This window comes from Orcinus orca, chromosome 1, assembly GCF_937001465.1.
Source record: "Orcinus orca chromosome 1, mOrcOrc1.1, whole genome shotgun sequence".
Taxonomy (NCBI): Eukaryota; Metazoa; Chordata; class Mammalia; order Artiodactyla; family Delphinidae; genus Orcinus; species Orcinus orca.
The window spans coordinates 190071518-190091211 of NC_064559.1; the positions used below are offsets into that span (position 1 = coordinate 190071518).

Consider the following 19694-nt stretch of genomic DNA (forward strand, 5'->3'; position numbering starts at 1 on the left):
CTGTGCTCCGCAACGGGAGAGGCCACAGCAGGGAGAGGCCCGCGTACCGCAAAAAAAAAAAAAAAAAAAAGGAACACCACTACCTACCTGATATGGTTACTGTGAGGGTTAACTGTGCAGAGTGTTCAAACTGAGGTGCTAAGCAAATACTAGATATTATTTGTCATTATACTATATTTCTTAAAATATTACTTTTTGCAAAGAAACATGAACCAGAACCAGTCCTTATGGAAGTGTTTCTTGAGTATCCAAATTAGCCAACCCTATGGATTTAACTAAGGCTGGTCTTTCAGCTAAGCACGTTCTGAGCCAGGTTCTCACTATATTTTAGAGGACATCACCAGGTAGAACTTAGAAAAAAACTGTGATAGAAGATAAGAACTAAAATTGATACACTATGAGGATATTTAATTATTTCTGAGCCAAGATTCTCATGAATAACACTGGATAGGCCATTTTTAATAGTTTTGAGAACATTTCTGATTAGTCACAAAATTTACAATCCTTTTAAAGCTTAATAGATTTATTGCTGTTTCTAAGCCCAAAGCATATCTTTTTATGCTACGACCCACAGATTCTGCGTCCAGAAATTCCTAAATTTTCTGTAAAAAGAGACTCTGAGATTTAGCATACTATCTCTATAGTCACTTTACCCAATGGAACCCTAAATCCACCACATCTATTAAACTACCATTGGTTTTCACATTCTCTTCATTCTATTTTGCCATTCAATCAAGTAAACTGAGAGTTAGGACTAACCTTGGAAATACTGCTTAACGGTATGATCAACTCTGTAATGTCACCATCATCTTTGCAATGACTCTGTGGCCTATTGAAATGCAAATACTTCAGGGAAGGTTAATACATTAAACTTTTATCAGCGTTCCCGTATGTCAGGAAAAATGGGGGTTTGGGGATTCGTTAAGCTTATATAATTAAAAAAATAAGTTTTGATAAGAAAAAAGGAGTGAGCAGAAGGTGGCAGTGGGATTAAGGGGGAGGGGTGTGCACAGACACACATACACCCACAGAGCACATTACCCTTGCTTTGCAAACCCCGTAAGAAATGCTTTGTACTGCAAATGCCCACAGAACCAGCAGGAATCGAGGTTATCTTGCTAAGCACAGAAGGAAGATACCCAGCAGAAGAGTCCAGCTCCTGGTTCTTAACTAAAGTAAACGATAAATATTACAGTCACTTAAATTATCAAGATGTATTTAAATAATACCCCCAAATGGTCTGCAACATGCAAACTAAAAAATGTAGTAGACTCCAATCCTGATAAGATCAGTTAATTGCGAGTGCTTTGTTTCCACATACTTCTCTCTAACAAAACATGGCAAGTTTATGTCTCAGCAAAGAATGGCTTTAAGTGCCTTGGGGAAAAGCTCTAAAAAGCGAAACACATGTCTTTATACATTTACTGTATTATCGATATTTGTAATCTTATTCCTATTTTGAAAAATTAGTAATATCGGTGTTTCCCTTGGTTATAAAATAACGCTAGCCTGGTGATTTTTTTTTTAATTTGTTAAGTTGAAACAAATGCTTTTAAAGGGGCACTTGCAATAAGAGATAAATCAGATGTGGTAATGGCTTCTTTTGTAAAAGCCATGTGTAAACAGCACATAAAGATGACAGGTCAAGCAGCAGCAGCCCATTCTTCAGCCGAAAAAGGAAACAAACGAAGAAAGGAGAACAAAAATTACCAAAAAGAAAAACATCCCCTGGCCCCTCCACCCCCAAAACCTTCATAAATAATAGTTTTGATACACTTTCGGTGGAAAACTCACGTCAACTGGCAGTTTAGAAAAGGACGTTAGAATCACAAATGCTCAAGATGGGGATAAACTAACAACAGAGTAACCACGTGGCTAGCAAAAGACGATTTTAAAATTCTATCTTTCCTCTCTAGTGTGTCATTCTTAATCATGCAATACATTTCTCTTCAGCCTAAATTTTCTCTCTTGGCTATATCTTCCCCTACATTTTTTTTTTTTTTTAATAAAGTTGCTATGCTACTGGTCCCTCCCTGGCTAGAAGTACATCCTTATAGTGCTCACTAGCTTCTCCACAAAACTTGAGTCATTTTCATTGTCCATTGCTATTCTCTGGCATATAAAAATTACATCTGGATAAAGGAGCTTACTTAGGAAGACACTGGCCGTTATTAAATTACGGTTGGTAAAATTGCCTATTGTACGAAAATCAAAATCATTCTATAATGCAGCCTTTTACAAATGCCAGCAAATGGAATTTGGCAATGACAATTATCCTTCAAACATAGTTTTCATCATTTCCTAAATAGTGCTGTTATTAGATTATCCCCAGAATAGGTGAATGTAAAAGCAAACAGCTGTAAAATCGGTGCCTGATGCAAAATTTTAACTATTAAATAATAGAAAATTTTGCCTTAACACTGCACTCACCAGCAAGGACTCCACAGATCAAATGAGTGTTCTCAAACCTGAATAGAGCTATAGAAATCAAAGTGATTGAGCATATATGAAAGGTTATACTAAACATGTCTAGGAGACCAGACGTGACCAGTCAAGTTTATTTCATTATACTAAGAAGGGTTGAGTTGAAGAGATGGAGATGGAAAGGAAGGGGCTATAACCAGCACAAAAACTCTGATCATTTAGTATGGAACACAATTTAATACACTTGGCAAGATTTCTCAGAAGTCCCAATTCCAAAAATGATTAAAGCCATAAGCACTTAAGGAAAATATTATATCCCAATTTGATATCTAGAAAATAGCACCTTGATTCCACAGAACTATATACAACAGAAAACGATGACTAGATATTAATTAGCTGTGTCTTCTCTTCCCCAAAAATCCTATAATGAAATGGTTTTCCATGTTAACATTTTCAATAAATTCCTGAAAGGAATGTGGCTTTGGAGAAACACTACAAAATTTTGTATTACTCAGACATGGCAACAAGGTACATACTTTGTGCTAGTAAACAGACCACTTCAAAATGTGGAGTGTTGGTTTTAAGTAATCACCTGGATGATACAACAGAATCTAGAACTGTGAGAGTAAGATAAGAGACAAGGTTCACCAAGGTGAAGTAAGAGATTAAGCAGTGGACCTTCTGTAAATTCCACATTATAGGAGCAGCTCTCCTCATGCCCACACATCCACACCCACTCCATCCTCACTCTTCAATATGATCAGAGAGGCATTAATAACTACTAATTTGTAGAGTGCTTCCTTTTAAAACAAAACAAAACAAAAAAAGACAAATTCAGCATATTAAAAATGCTTCTAACAGATGTGACAATTACATGTGTTGTAGTGACTGGTTAAATGGGTTAGAAAAAAATTATTTTTAAAACTTCGTGTAAATAAGTCAAATAGTTCCAAAGCTGGTTTAAAACATTAATATTCTCAGAAGTGAACGCATGTGAATAAGTCATCTCTGTTTTAGGACTGAGCATAAGACAATTACTGGGCCACACAAAAGAGTGAAAATATGGGAAAAACAAGAGAATTTTTCTAGAAAGACTGGCTGACAATATCTCTTGCTGATCTGCTGAAGCAGAGGTTCCTTCCCCCCCTTTTTTGGTAGTGGGTCTGTCTACGTGCAGCATTACTGACTCATTTCCTTAATGATTAGTAGCAACCAGAATCAGATTTGCAATAAGATTTATTCGTAATAATTTTACATATTAACAAAGCAAATAACATGAGAAAAATATCAAAGAAAGTGTTCCAAAAAGAGAAGTTCTTAGCAGATTTCTTTAGGCTTAAATATCTTGCTCAACTGCTAATGGATAAACAATTTATTCAACCGTGAATCATAGCTGAAGGATCCTAGACCAGGGGGAAAGGAACATAGATTGAGGAATGTGTTAGAAAGCACCTCCCAAAGCTAATTACAGACCAAGGAACCCTCCAGAACACAACCAGTCAACTAGGGAGCAAAGACACCTCTGAAAGCATAGAATTTTATTTTATTCTGACTTCTTGGTAAATACTGCCCAAATCAGCCCTGAAGTAGGGAACTCCTCTCAGAGAAATCTTTATTTTGAAAGAGGAACCCTTCTAAAATGTTTCCCTTAGATGCCCAACCTTAAATTTATACACTATGGTGTACCAAAAATTTAGAGTGAAAATCTTCTTTACCATGTTCATTAGATATCTCTAAAACCCGGCTAAAGAGAAGGTGAATTTGGGATTTGTTTCTTTATTCCTTAGGGGGAGATAGAGGCAGACCCTTAAAAACCAAAAAGAACAAAGGGGTTAGCTGGATTTGTCGCTGAACATGTTAAGAGCACAGTTAACACAGAACAATTTGGAAGCTGACAGAGGCAGGCATGTTGTGGTGGTAAAGATATTTTAGATTATTGTTCAGGTGTACCCTGGCTGCCAGATAAATAGGAATGAGTGCCTTGTCTTTTGTTTTCCATTTCTAATCATAAACAAGACCAAAAACACTTCAACACTGAATGAAGATGTTAAGATTTTGACTACAACTTTTCGAAACAGTACAAAGGCAGAAAATCTAACTGATCAGTTCTGTCTCTCTAGACCTATGTCGGGAGTCAGCAGCCTACAGCCAGCAGCCAAATCCAGCCCTTTCTTTGCTTCTGTACGGCTATGAGCTAAGAATGGTTTTACATTTTTAAATGGTTGGGAAAGAAATAGAAAAATATTTAGTGACACATACAAATTATATGAAACTCAGATTTCAGTGTCCACAAATAAAGTTTGACTGGAACATATTCATGTTTCTTTATTTATCGTCAATGCTGCTTTCACTCTACAATGGCAACGTTGAGTACTTTTGACAGAGACTATATGCACTGCAAAGCCTAAAATATTTATTATCTGGTCCTTTACAGAAAAAGTTTGTCAGCCCCTGGTCTGACATACAAAACTCTTGATACCACAAGAGTTTGATATATTTGGTGTTTTTATATCATATAAAACACAAGACAAATGTATCAAACTGCTCTCTGAAATGTATTTTAGAGAAACGCAAAATGTCAAATAACAGGTTCTCTTCATGGCATCACACTCCCAAGATGTATTTACACATATAAACAAGTACCCTGGTCTCGATAATACATTCTATAGTGAAAATAGTTGATTATTACTGTGGTAAATGGATAAGAGCTTTTAACTGAATCAAATTATAAGACATTAACAAGAGAGACTGACACCTATCATAGAAGTATACGTAGATTCTTTGAATAAACCAAGGACCATACTACAGGATTAATAGGAGAGACAGTGGCTTCCGGGCCATATATGGGTTTTTTGGGCTACCTGCATGTACTGATTGGGCACGGGGTGATTACTTTGGCACAAACTTGTGTCCTAATACAAGAGATTCTAAGTGAAAAGTTAGACTTTATCTGTTACCATGTTACTAATTATTTAATTCAATTTAACAAATATTAATTATTCATTATATATCTGAGATACAAAGGTGTCTCTGGCAAACAAAGATAGATAAAACAAGGCTTCACACCTCAGAACCTCACAGTTTTGAGGAGACAGGCAGAACTAAAAGAGATGGATTAACATTTCAAATTTTTAATATCACTTTTTCTAGTGGGGCTCTAAGTCAAAATCAGAATGTTAAACAGAAAGTAAGGTTCCATAACTGTATCATATCAAAGTGGTATAAATCAAATCATGTGAGGGCTATTATAGAGGATGTAAAGGTTAGCCAGGCTGTCAGAGAAGGCAAGCAAACTTAGAATGCAGGCTCTGGTGGTATGCTGCTTCAGGATATAATGGCAATACAATCTTGTCAACAGATTCTGGGCTACAAGAAGTTTCCAAAGCTACAAAACTATCCCACCCCCTCCCCACCAACTCCTTTATCTGAAAAACAAACAACAAACCCCAAGTGCCTGTGTGATCTATGAAGAAGCTAGGATTTCCAGGAATTCCAAAATGTTCTTTTAGAGAGGGCAAGTCACTGGGAAGGGACATAAAACTGAATAAACCATAGGGAAGCAACCAATGGGCAACGGAGCCAGAAAGAAAAAGAGCTGATAAAACAAGAAAAGCTAGAAAAAGAAAGGAAGAAAGCAGAAGGATAACATGCTAGGAGGAAGACTGGGACAGAACTGGATATCAGATGGTAAGTTATCTGAGGGCAAGAACTGTGACTAATTGCAACGTGAGAGTTACTTTTAACTATGGTGAAGACCTTATAATGTGGAAGATAGAAAATTCTTCAGAATGCCTCCATTTAGAACCAAGAAGTGAAAGCTACAGGGAAACAGACTTTGACTTAATACATGAATGATTAATATCTAAAAATTTGGGATGTCGAAAGACATAATGTGCTATATCTTGGGAGATGTTTAATCACAGGCTGGGAGACCACTTGGTCTCTGAATCTCTAAATGATACTGTACAGAAGAATCAAGCATTGGAGGGGAGAGGAGTTGGATTGGGGGCCTATCCAATCCTAAAATTCTGATAATGCTGCCTCTTTGAAACCCATCCCTGCAATACGTTGATTGCCCTAGAGGGCAATGAATAAAGAATGGATAGAGTAACCATGTTTTTCCTTTAATTCTTATTCTCTGTGTTTTGTTGAGATAGGATTCTATACATATGGAGACTCTTCTTTAAAGAGACAGAATTAAACTGCGTCCTTTATTGATGTGGGGGACCTGAAAAGATAGTTGGGACTCTGTGCCTTCCCACCTCCTTTAATCTTTAAGATTAGATTTATTCTGTTATTTACCCCAAACAGGATTTTGACTATGATAAAGGGAAGGGCTACCCTCTAGGATATCAATCACAAAAGATTAGAAAAGCATTCCTAACGTAGATGTTTCCTCAACAATCTGTCATCTGTACATTTGGTTAGGCTATTATTAAAGTTATTTAGCTTTCAGCCTTTATTTCTGATCTGTGGGAGTAATAAACTACTCTACTTTCTCTTCTCTTTATTTTTCAAGTTCTAGTAGGAAAGGAATTTCGTTTACAACATGAAATACTCCATGAATTTGTAATCGCTGATCACAGCTACCCCACCCCTCTTCCTGTTCCAGCCTAACTTTATATGGCTTTCTTACTTTAACAACAACTTCTTAACCGTTTCAGGTGTCCATTCCTAAGGTCCACACCAACATGTCTCTTTTTGCATCACGTTCTGATGCAGTAAAAAGGAGATCCAAGGGCATGAGGGATAACAGCAGCAGAAGTGAGCCAAGCTTACTGATACTATTCCCAACAGTGTAGAGGAGGCAGATGGAGTTATCCCACAGATAAGAATAAGGAGTTGTCTCCATTTCTACTACCAAAATTACAAGCAACAGGGCTCATTTGAGTGCAGTGAAAAAAAGCAAAACTTCTATGTATAATAGAAACAATATACTAGTCTTCCGCAATGTGATAGAGAATGCTGTAAAAAAGTTTGGGATTTTATAATTTCTATGAAGATGAACAGAAGAGAAGGAAACTTGGTAGAAAAGTTCTATATATCTTTACTATGCTCAATACTCTTGGCAAGAAAAAAGCAACATTGAGAAAGTGTCTCATATTATCTTTGAATTTTCTGTCTTCCTTTTGTAAATACATGATCACTAGGTAAAGCCTAAATATAAATTTTGATTGGTAATGCCTTCAAAATATAACCAAACCTCTAATGTGTAGGATGTCTTATATGCTTTTCTATAGGAAATATTACAGTAGTGACTTTGGAATGTAGGAAGAAATGAATTGGCTTATATCCACAGAAATTTCAGAGTAAAACTTACAATAATATCTAATAGAAAGAAACGTACTAGGATCTAGGATGGCAACGAAATCTAGTCCACACATAATCACTAGTCTCATGTTAGTCCACAGAGTCAATATCTTCTCCCTTCAAAACTTTTACCAAAGATATAAACAAGTAGTAGAATTGACCCATGCAAACTGAATCTCCTTCATAATCCATGCATTAGCATAAGAATATGGCTAAAAGACAGGTCCAGAATATAGAGGCTGGATTTATCTTCAAGTATGGTCCACTCTAAAATACCATATGGGTAAGATGAATTGCTTAAGAGTACAAGGAATTTTTAACTTTAGTAGTTTTAAGTGTTTGGTCAAATATCAATACAGAGTAGATGGAAATCAACACAGCTATTTAATTGCTTACTTTTATTTTTAAAGATCCAGGAAGTTAATGTGTTTGTTTTTTTAATTTCCAGTCCCCAAAAGACCAAGAATTTAATGACAACCAGAGCTTCTGGTTACTGGAACATGTTACAGATTCATTCTCATGAGGTAGGTTTGTCTCTACGTTACTAGGTGGAAATCTGGGCACCAAGTAGTTAAGTGAACTTCTCAGAGTTACCCTAGAAATGACTAATAGCAAAACCAAGGCAAAACCCCCAGACTTTTTACTGGTCTGTATTGATACCTTTAGTCCAAATTGTTTTTCACTCATCAACCTGCTGTTAAGAAGCTGAACCAGGGTAAAACCAACACACAGTTATTTGGATCTGTCTCTGGTACCAAGAATGAAATGAGATGCGAGAGGGAAACCAAGACTATTTACAGCTTTATGTTATACATATTGGCAGTAGTGAAAAATATTTTTCCTCTGATAACTGTGATGGGCATGTCTTTTGAGCCTGCATTGGCCAGCTTATTAGTCCAATACGAAGTATCAGCCCTTCCCCTCTCAACCATTCTCACCCTATTAACAGAAGAAAGGGCCTCTCCTTTGACCATCAGTAAGGACCTCTGAGGGCTCCTGCTGCACTTCAGAAAACCGAAAAGTATTCTTGGCTTACAGTAGACTTTTAATGGACGTGAAATAACTCCAATACAAAGAGAAACAAAACTCAATGGGACGTTTTCAATAATAATTAATAAAATGCTATGTACATGGATGAAAACTGGAAATATAATCTGAAACAGTTATAAAAGTATCAACAAAATCCTAAGATTATTTCCTTTTTAGTTTCTTGAAAAAAATTCAGAAGAATCTAACCAATACCATAGTTCTGTTATTTCATAAGGAAAGCTCTCATATCTCTATTTCACAGATAAAGGGGAGTACTGAGGTTGATCACTTTCTGTGTTAAAGAATGGTTCTGCAGGGCTTCCCTGGTGGCGCAGTGGTTGGGAGTCCGCCTGCCGATGCAGGGGACACGGGTTCGTGCCCCGGTCCGGGAAGATCCCACATGCCGCGGAGCGGCTGGGCCCGTGAGCCATGGCCGCTGAGCCTGCGCGTCCGGAGCCTGTGGTCCGCGACGGGAGAGGCCACAGCAGTGAGAGGCCCGCGTACCGCAAAAAACAAAACAAAAACAAACAAACAAAAAGAATGGTTCTGCAATATTTCAGGTTAATTTGAGGTCTCTTTTTTCTTATTATGAGTGAATCAATAAATATGCTTAATTACAAAATATTTCTTATAAACAGACATAGCCTGTGACATGAAAGATATACAAGATTTTAAATTTTAACCTGCTTCTCACGTCTTTCCCATCTTTTTGGACAGCCTATAATAACAGAGTAGCAGTTTTCAGGAAATACCAGAGAATTATTTCTACATGTCTCCAGAGAAGATAGAATAATAATAGTGGGTGTGGAAGGACAAAAGATTCTTGGCTTTAGGGTTCTCTTTTTTTGCTCTAAGACACCGTCATCTTAAAAACAAAAAGTCTTGTTTAGAAGTTACATCAGCTGGAAGTGTTGAGAAGTAAAGTGCAATAATCTCAATTTGATAACTCTATGAACTCAGCTTTCAAAACAAATATTTGAGACAACATTAACCAAATCATCCATATTGGTACATTCAAACGCCACAGAAAGCAAGCTACATGCAAGATTTCATTAATACTGAGGGGAAAAAAAAAAACAGGTTAGGTATCTGAGTTGTGTTGTGAAGAGAGAGCACACGCATATTTACTTCAGGTAAGCCTTAAAAATCAACATGCAAACAGAAGACACATACTTGTCACGACAGAACCTTAGCTCACAAGGCCATCAATGAAAAACAATTGATTTCAACACACATGTAAGAATAAACAAGTCCAAAGTCTATCAGAAAAACAAAATATATCGATATCTATTTTAAGCTTATCATAATGGCTAAATATTGCTTCTAGCAATATAATTACTTAACTCATAAAGAAGTAACACAGTATTTTAATTCAGAGAAGGGTATGTTTATGTACAGACCTTAAAGAAATTTGTTATTCCAGGACTTTTAAAGATGGGCAGAGTAGTCTGGAAAATTCAGCCCTGGCTGGAGGCTAAAGGGCACCAGGCACCATTTTCCTTAAACCATCAACATTATACTTGTGAAAAATGCATTTAACCTTTGCAGATCTCTTCTATACACCAGGCAGGATAAAGTTGTTTGTCCCTGTACGTCTCAGAAATACACATAAGAAGGCCACAGAAGTCAAAAGCCCTTTTCCACAAAAGGCCTTTGTATATATTGGTTTGATATATCAAGAAAAGGAGTGGTTATAGATTCACAGATTAAAATGTATCATTTTAAGGCTTTTGAAAGGTTAGCAACTTGAACTTTTTTCTTAAACTACAGAGCCCATGCCCCACAAATAGCTATCGAAGATTAGGAAAATATTCCATCAAATGTTTCTACAGGATATCCTGCTTTCTGTGAAACACTGGAGAGGAGTACATAGCAACAGTGAACAATAAGAACATGCTGGATAAAAGAGTTAAAGCTTTTGGGGAAAGTACCAACCTGCCATATGCTTAAATCAGATTTGCCTAAATTTGTTAAACTTTGGTGAGGAAAACTGGCTTGAGCAATGCATTGCTACTCCTTTGTACCCCATGATATATATTCTACAAAGAGTAACATTTTATTGACAGAAAAATGATCACAGGCTCTCCCCTAGGACAGTGAACTACCAAGATCAGAGGGCATCACACAGGAGATAACACAGTAGAAGCGAACAACAAAGTTCAATGGTTTTAGTCTTGACATTTCAGGTGAGCACCCTGTTTTCCGATCACAGAAAGACCAACCACCAGACAGCCAATGCAAGAACCACGAGAAAAGACATCACAAAAGGAATACGAGGAAATGAAAAAGTACTAGAGTAGAGGTGGCACTTTTTGAGAAACTTGTGATCCTCAGGGATTGGAATAGAAACCTTGGGAAGAATTTCTTCATTTTCTTGCTGGGGCAAGGCGCTTTCAGTAGATCTCTCTTGCCTCTTAATTTTCTCTTCATCCTGCACTAACAGAGCACGTTCCTGTGTCTGCTTTCACGGTAGAAGATCAAGAAAGACAGAGAAAGATGAACAAAATGACAGATGAAAAATGCTCAAAAATGATACTTGGGGATGTGCAAAGGATTTGGGAAGATCTTTTGGACACTGTATTTTACTTTACTTTGGCAATTATACTGGCAAAGTTTCTATAACACAGTAGGGTACTCAATAGGTAATTGAATGAATGAATGAAGAGTAGAAGTCCTCAAAGTTCAAGGAATCACTGGACTTCCTTAGTTATAGTATTTATTCCTCCTTTAAGGATATTCACACAAATTTTCGGTCATTTTTCATTGCTTTGGTGCTGCCAATTTTCCTTAGATCAATTGGGCAAAGCCAATAATGAAGCATTCTTCTTGCCATCAGAAAAGTTACTTTTATTACAAATAGAATGGCAGAATATAAAATGTTATCCTCATATCTCTTCATATGGACTTAGAAAACTGCAAGAGTTCATTCAGTATGGCAATTAGCTTTTGCTCAAGGGAATAAAAATCCTAATCCTATACATTTCTAAGACTGCAAAAGAAAAACGAAAGTATAAAAGTTTATATGAGCCTCCAAGGTCTATCAGAAAAAAAAACCCAAAAACCATAAACCAAACTCCCACAAATCTCAACAATTACAAACTCCCTCCCCCCTTCAGAATCATGATTTAAAATAATAATAATGACCATCATGAAGGTTTATACAACACATTAAGCAAATGGTTTTGATATTTTTAAGGAAAATTATTTTTTTCCAATTGTCCAATTGAGAAATTTTTCTCCCCTGGCAATTTCTGTACTCTGCCATCCAGTCAAGACAGATGTTTTCTATGAAAGGAAAAACTTGGCTCTAAGTTCTCTTAGTTGAGCCAGCCTTCTCTGATCTGTTTGGAAGTTCAACACTGGTTCTTTGCACACCCCTAAGTGATACGTATCAGGGAGAAAGTAGCTGGGGGACTGGTCAGCAAAAAAAGGAAAAAAAGGAAAAGAAAGGATGCAAAATTATAATGATTTTTAAAAGAAAATAAGGGGGAGAAGAAAGACAACATAAAAAGAATAGGGTACAATTAAATTCGTTTTTCTCTCCGAATACATATTTATATCTTCATGCAGCTTTTCAACCAGCCATGCGCCGAAATAAGCAAATTGAAAGCTGCAAAATGCAGCAGCGAAAATGTTATGTGTTAGGTCAAAAGGCGGTGAGTGTGAATTTACCAGTATAGCCAAAAGAAAAAAAAAATCACTGAGCAGCTGCTGTTCAGTTCTGGGGGAATTATCTGCTTAGTGCCATGACAAGAGCAAATTCTGATTGAGAAGCACAAGTCATAACAGCAGCATTACCTCTGGGCCACCAACCTTTCTTTCCGAGGGAAGGACAGAGGTTTTCTTCACCTGGTCATACACAAATTATATAAAATTCAGTTGCCTTGCAATGTAACAACAATGCTGTCAAAGGTGGAAGAGGTATCCCCAGAGAACAAAAATATTGTCCTAATTATTAAAGAAAAAGTAAGATATGCCAGGAAGTAGAATTATCCTATATAAAAGGTTATCATAATATAGTTCTTACTTATTGCATTATTCATTTAGAGGGGTAGTATCATAACCCTAGAGCTAAAGTACTCCCTATTGATCTAATTTAATTTATAAAAGTCATTTCTTTAAAGTCCACAGAATGAAACAGCCATTCCCAAAACTAGCCCTAAGATCGTTTCTGAAGGGTTTCTATTAAGACACAAAATATTTTCTGGAAATGGAGACTGGTTCAAATTTACCAAACCTCATCCAAGAGGGTACTAAGTTACTTCTCCAAAGCAGCTGAGTATCTTTTATTACTTGCACAGAATCAAAAAGAAAACTTCTAGAAAATATGCAGTTATGGTTTGTAGATAGGGTTAGCCAGGCGTGGCAGCAACAAGTGCTTTATCAGGGAGCCATAGACTTATAGAAAGCAGTCACTGACTCAGTTCAGGGTATATGCTCCAGATTTGGGATACAGAACTAATGTCCACTTAGACCAGAGAGTGGAGGCTGAGAGGACAGTGAATAAGAACAACTGCATCCTATCAACCCTGGTAACTCTCTCTCCCTGCCCATCATTCAGGAATTCTCCAGCCTTCTTGGTGAAGCTGGTTCAACTCTATTTGGAGAACTGTTAGCCAATTTTAATCACATTTTGAAAAATATAAAATGTATCCTTTGTGAACCAACTTTTATTATCTTCTCCAGTTCCAGAAACTAACAGTAAGTTGGATAGTTTACCATGAACTCTGAATATAAAAACAAATTTTAAAAAAATTATTAAGACATCACTTTACCTTTCTTAACTAGAATTGCTATTGTTTTGGGAGGAAACAAGCATATAATTTTAAAATCATTACACTCACTCACTGAGTCACTGTGACTAGTTATATACATACTTAACCTGTATAGGGTAAAGGTTAAGTAAAGAATTTTTGAATATGTGCTCAAGGTAACTTTTAAGATATTCTCATTACACAGATTCAGGTGTAGGATCTCTAAAATGGGTAATGACAACAATTATAGAAAACGAACAGCCTCTAAAAGGTATCTCTTCCTCTAATTGTGACTATCTTATAAAACAGTGTATTAAAAGCTTGATGTTACTCATAAAGATAAAATAAATCATCAATAGTTCTTCTAAGACTGAAATACAATCATTAATACTTGGTATTCTGCATTCTCTGGCTGAGGTCTCCTTGGTTTATTATATAATTGTGGTCAACCATTCCAGACATTTCTAAGTCGTGCAAACGTTCAAAGTTTTTTAAAAATGCCTATCCCTTTCCAAATTTTGACCTTACTAAATTTAGTAAACTCTCTGGTCCCTGAAGTCACAGTTTGAACATAAAGTTCCACTGGCTTATGGTCAATTTGTAAACATACACTAGGCAGAAGCATGCAGCTGCAGAGACAGTTCTCAGGGCCCAGTCATCGACTGGTAGCTCCAAATGGCCCCCATAATTGGACTGAGTAATCTACATGACTTAAAACAAGTGTTTGATGATGAATGCTTTAAAGCTGGAATGAATTGGTAAGACACCAAAGCTAAATTTCAGCTCTAAACTTTCAGATACAGATTATCAATATACAAAAGCATTTATCTCACTCATTCTCACAACTGGTCACATGGACAAAGTACTCACTCCTTCTCCTGTAGGGATCTGCCCATTGATGTTAAGTGTTCGAAAGGGAGAGTGAGTGGATAAGCGTTTATCCCATTCACTAGGCTGTGGTTCTGGTACAGATTCCATGAAGTTCTTTTTCAGCTCACTGATGCTGGCATGATGTTTTTTGATCTCTTCTTGACTTTTGTCTAAATCCTATAGTTGAAAGGACAAGATGCAAAACAATAAATATTCAGGGAAAAAAACAACGCCAAGGGGAGCCCATCATAGACTATGGGCACTGGTAGAAAATACACCACATCCAGGATAGATGTTGTTAATCCATAAATTACATTCAAATTGTAAATATACAATATGGTATATTTGCTTTTTTTTTTTTTTAACACAGTGCTTTTCTTGGAAGCAGTGAAGCATCGTAACCCTATAGCTCTTAGCAGTTATATAACCCATAAAGAGCTCACGCCTTCATTTTACAACTCTTCTTCCCATTACGACACAGCACTAGATCTCCAACTCCTCATCCCAAGCAGGTAATCCCACAACTCAATTAGCCTCAGCTTGCTAGGAACTGATTTAGGCTCAGCTCAGGCAGGATGGAGATAGCAACAGAGAAGGAGAAACTGTTAAACGAAGGACATGGTGAAAGATTCAACTCCCATCATGGGTTGCCTTGCCTTGGTGAGCTGCAACTGTACAGTAGCCCTCTATTTCTACCTGGAGATAGTTTTGCTTTCTTACCACTAGGTGACTGTTGCTGGGTTTTGGTAAACAGGAATAGCCCTTTCTCGATACAAAAATTTATTACTGAAATTCCTGGCTCAAGCCTCCAGAGCAAGTGGTTACTATCTCTGAATAATTACTCAGGGGTATATAATATAACGGATTTTTTTTCTTTGTCAATACTATCCACACACACTAAAAGCCTTATGTTTTGCAGCTCTGACAGCTTCACTTCATCCCTCAGTACCATTCAAACTAGGGACCATCTTCCAGTAACCATCAATGGATGGGGAGTGATTTAATAAGAACTTGTCAAATACCTTATACGTCTCCCTGACAACTTAAAATAACTAAACCGTTCCAGCAGATGTGACTACTGGACAACTAGGGGGAAACTCTCACAGGCGATATTCCAGGGAGAAATGATCAAAACTAGGCTAATAAAGCTGTAAATAATATGAGAAATAACATTCAAGTTTATGTAACAGGAGGCATAAACCAACTTTCAAGAGACTTGGCCAGAAATAATCTGGGAAATACAACGTGAAGACAAAAACTCAAATGTTCTTGGTCCAACATATTTCTTCAAAAAAACCCTCAAAAGATCTATGCTTGAAATCAAAACATGTGGGAGCCTGTCACTTGATGACTGCTAAAAATTCTGTGTTTATTATATATCAAGGCAGCTCTGTATCCAAGAAAAGCATAATACTAAATATATCTCCTAATATGCTGTGTGAATTTGGGGATTAGACTTTTTTTTTTGGCTCCGTGGGAAACAGCCTCATTTGGTGTTGAGGGTTGGGGGGAGGAATTCATTTAAATAAAAAATTGTTTTCAAAGTTTTTCCTGGGGCAATATAGGCTGCAATTAAGTAAATTTTTTTCAAAAGCAATGTCAAAGAGAAAACAGTATAGGAAAAAGAATCAGTGAGGCATATGACACAATTTTGATTCTGGAGATATTCATTCAGAAAATTCATTTAATAGTCTATTCTTTTTATTTTTGCAAGACTGAATGATGTTTCTGTGCTTTTAGATCAGTCAAAGAGAAAACTAACCCAAAAAGGGCAATCCTGCAGCTCCCCCATAAGAGTACCTCTTGCCTGCTGGGATGGAATGTGAGTATAGCTCAAGAATATGGGCTTCACCATGGGGAAACAACAGTTTGCACTTTTGTTCTAGCTGAAAGCAAGAAAAGCATGTTTACTAGCTAAAGAAAAGCAGGAACAAGGTCAGTCAAAGACTCAGTAGTAGGCTGAACAACTGAGACCCATCAGGCATGGAAGGCTCTGTGACCTAGCTCCTGACAAAATCAAATCTGCTGGGGCCAAGAACTAAACGTATTAGGGAGGGTTAAAGGTGAGAATGGAGCAAAAAAAAAAAAAAAAAAATGATTGGGCTTCCCTGGTGGCGCCGTGGTTGGGAGTCCGCCTGCCGATGCAGGGGACACGGGTTCGTGCCCCAGTCCGGGAAGATCCCACATGCCGCGGAGCGGCTGGGCCCGTGAGCCATGGCTGCTGAGCCTGCGCGTCCGGAGCCTGTGCTCCGCAACGGGAGAGGCCACAACAGTGAGAGGCCCGCGTACCACAAAAAAAAAAGAAAAAAAAAATGATCAAGAGAGGCTATGATAAAACCATAACTCTCTGGGTTATTAGCCTCTTACTATAAAAGAGTGGTGATTTGTTACTTGTCCTGCCTAGCTTTTGATTGGCTTGGAACCTGAGAAAATAAATGTTCCAATAAAATCAGCAGCTTCTGAGGGAGCTTTCTCCATCCTTCTTAGCTGGCTCTGTTGGAAACCTGTGGGGGCACAGAGTTAAATTAAGATCTCAAAGGGACCTGCTCCAAATAGAATTTGTCACAGAAACTTGCAACAGGTTCTCACTGGGAGATGGAGGAGGAAACAGTAGATCTAAAAATGAACTCGACCTTATTTGTGCCAGAACAAAGCATTAGTGGGGGTGGGGTAGGAGTAGGGGGAGGAGGGAATGCTTAAAAAAAAATCTGCTAGAGTGACAGATAACTTGAGAGAACTTCCCTAAGCGGGGGAAAAAAACTTTTACAATACTAGAGAATGATGGTTAGCCAAACTACTTGGGCTGTTTTCAGATTAGACACTTTCTGATGCCTATCATCCTATAATTTTAGCAGCAATCAAACCAAACATTTAATTAAGTAGAAAATATTCTCAAAAGATAGTTAGTAGTTTTAATTTTCAAACACACACTTATTTAGAAATCCCCTCTCATGGCTGTCAATGAAATACTGGGAAAAACGTATCACACACAAGGACTTTGTGAGTCTCAGAAGCCATAACACACCTCATTGAACAAAGGACAAATATATGATTGGTACTGCAGGTTCCAGTTAAGAGGCAGAATTACAGATGGACAAGTCAAGAAATAGGCATGTTTGGAATTGGGAGATGTTACATTGCTGAGTATAAGGAGATCAACTGATATCTGTTATTCTCCCTAATCTCAGAAGTGGAACCATTCAGGTCTAGTTTCAGCTATGCGCTAAAGCAAAGAGATCTAGTTACCAAGTTTGAAATATCCTAGGGTCCAGCCTAAGAAAACTTCATGTTACATGAGGTAAACATATATAAAACACTTGGTATTGTGCCTACCACACAGTACATGGTTAATGAAAACTGGCCATAATTTTTATCAAAGTATCTTATACCTAGCAGGAGCTTAAAATATATGTATTGACAAAGAATAGATGACGTTAAGTAATTACTGGATGCTATTAGAGTTCTATCTAAAAAAGTTGCTTCAAACATCCACTTTAATAATATTCACCATTACATATGTTCATCTTTCAGGTCTCAGCTTAAGTGTTACCTCTTCATAGACAACTTCCCTGTCCATCTTATTTAGAGCAGGTCCTTTTTATTAGCACAGCATACTATTTCCCCTTCATAGCTTTTATAATAACTTGTAATCATTTTATCAGTATTTGTTTACTTATTTATTGTTTCTCTCTTCCATTTGTCCCTACATTGGATGCTTCTTGAAGGCAAGAACGATTTATCATCTTCCTATATAGTTACATTTCCTTTATACTTGAGTTAAATCTCTGATGTCAGAATTTATACCCATTTCTTTTGGTTCTGTCTTGAGTGGAGTTGTAAGATAATTAGATCATTAGCTTCCAGGTAAGAGTTTCTGAAGTGTAAACATGGCCTGTTTCTGTACAGAATAACTCCAATTTCCTTAATTTTTCCTCATAGAGTTCCTCTAATCTTCTAGTTAGTTTTTTCCTTATCCCGTGTGGAGCCTGACACTAGATAAAGTATACTAATATAGGCTTGGTGAAAATCTGACCGATATTAAATACAATGGGAAAATGACCTTACAATTCCTACAGCACATAGTATGTTGCTATTTCCGAATGGGAAAAAAAAAAGTGTAGTTTAATAGAGTTAGATGGACCCTAACACAAATCCTAGCTTTACTGATTTACCAGCTCTATAACCACAAGGAAATTACTTAATTTCTCTTAGCCTCAATTTTCTCTTTAAAATAAAAATCCCATACCCATAGGCTTGTTTTATAATTAAACTATCTAATATCATACTAACTACTCATTAAATGCTAGCCTCCCTTCTTTCCTTCCTGTATCTTACTTTTTTTTCCCCCTGATTATTCTTCTGTCATTTTTTTGGTATCCTCAAAAAGTTAAGTCCATTTTGAATTGTGATCATTTCTCCTATTTTTCCACATTCTCCTGATTCAGAAGATGAAAAAATTGTATAAATTTGATGCTTGAAACATACAGGAGTTTATACTCTTGGGCAATTCAAGGAACTTTTAAACAGTGATGTAGTTCTTTCTAAAAGTGGGTAAAACAATGGAACCATGGGATGCTGAGGTAGTCCCAATCATATATTTTTTAGATAAGTATGAGAGATGGAAACTAAAGAGTCAGAAGTAGAGATGGTTGCATATCTTCATGTTTACCAACATGCAAAAGCATTTTAAACCTAAAATTCTCTCATGCAATGGCATGCAAAACCAAACGCAGCATAGAAAGAAGAAAGGGAATCAGCAAAGAATGCAGATGGTTACAGGCAACCAACTGAAATAAGCTTCAAGTTCATACAAACCTCCAACATTAAATTGCTATGTCTGATATAAATGTTTTCACCATCTAGTCTCTCTCTCTTTTTCTGTGAAAATGAAAGAGGGAAAAACAGAAAAGCATAAAAAATTAAAATGTTGTTCTTGCGCGAAAAAACTGCAAATTGGCAAACCAAAAAAATATTAAAAATTAAATGTCCATAGCGCAGCATATGCCAACATGAAATGGTCACAGAACCATAAGGACACACAGAGGACACGATTACCACTAGAAAATGGATGACATTGTTCATGAATGATGGAAGAATGCGACGATGTTATTTAAATAGACAGTGCTCCTGGCTTCATTGGCTTCTTACATAACAAGCTGCTTTACGTTCCTCTGTGAGCTGTCTGAGGGTTACCTTAAAATGCATGACTTTAAGAAGCCTTGACTCTCTGTGTTCCATGGAGTAGGGAAATGCTTTAAGACATTATTTTGCGTTTTGGACATTATTTCAAACTTAGTAATACTGCAG

The 19694-nt window shown here is 36.9% G+C and overlaps 1 protein-coding gene across 32 annotated transcripts in view; it reads right to left on the reverse strand.

Moving 5' to 3' along the window:
* EPB41 (erythrocyte membrane protein band 4.1) overlaps positions 1–19694 on the reverse strand; it is a 205563-nt gene that overhangs the window by 36712 nt on the left and 149157 nt on the right. For 11 of the 32 annotated variants that reach the window (XM_049711648.1, XM_049711625.1, XM_049711627.1 and 8 more), the window contains 2 exons: positions 19203–19265; positions 14388–14564 (listed from right to left, as the gene is read on the reverse strand). In XM_049711648.1, coding sequence (XP_049567605.1) covers positions 14388–14564; positions 19203–19265 — 240 coding nt within the window. Of the gene's footprint in view, positions 1–3642; positions 11222–11250; positions 12178–12561; positions 12613–14387; positions 14565–19202; positions 19266–19694 lie in introns of those variants that run through there. The other 21 variants (XM_049711689.1, XM_049711641.1, XM_049711632.1 and 18 more) reach the window with 17 other exon arrangements.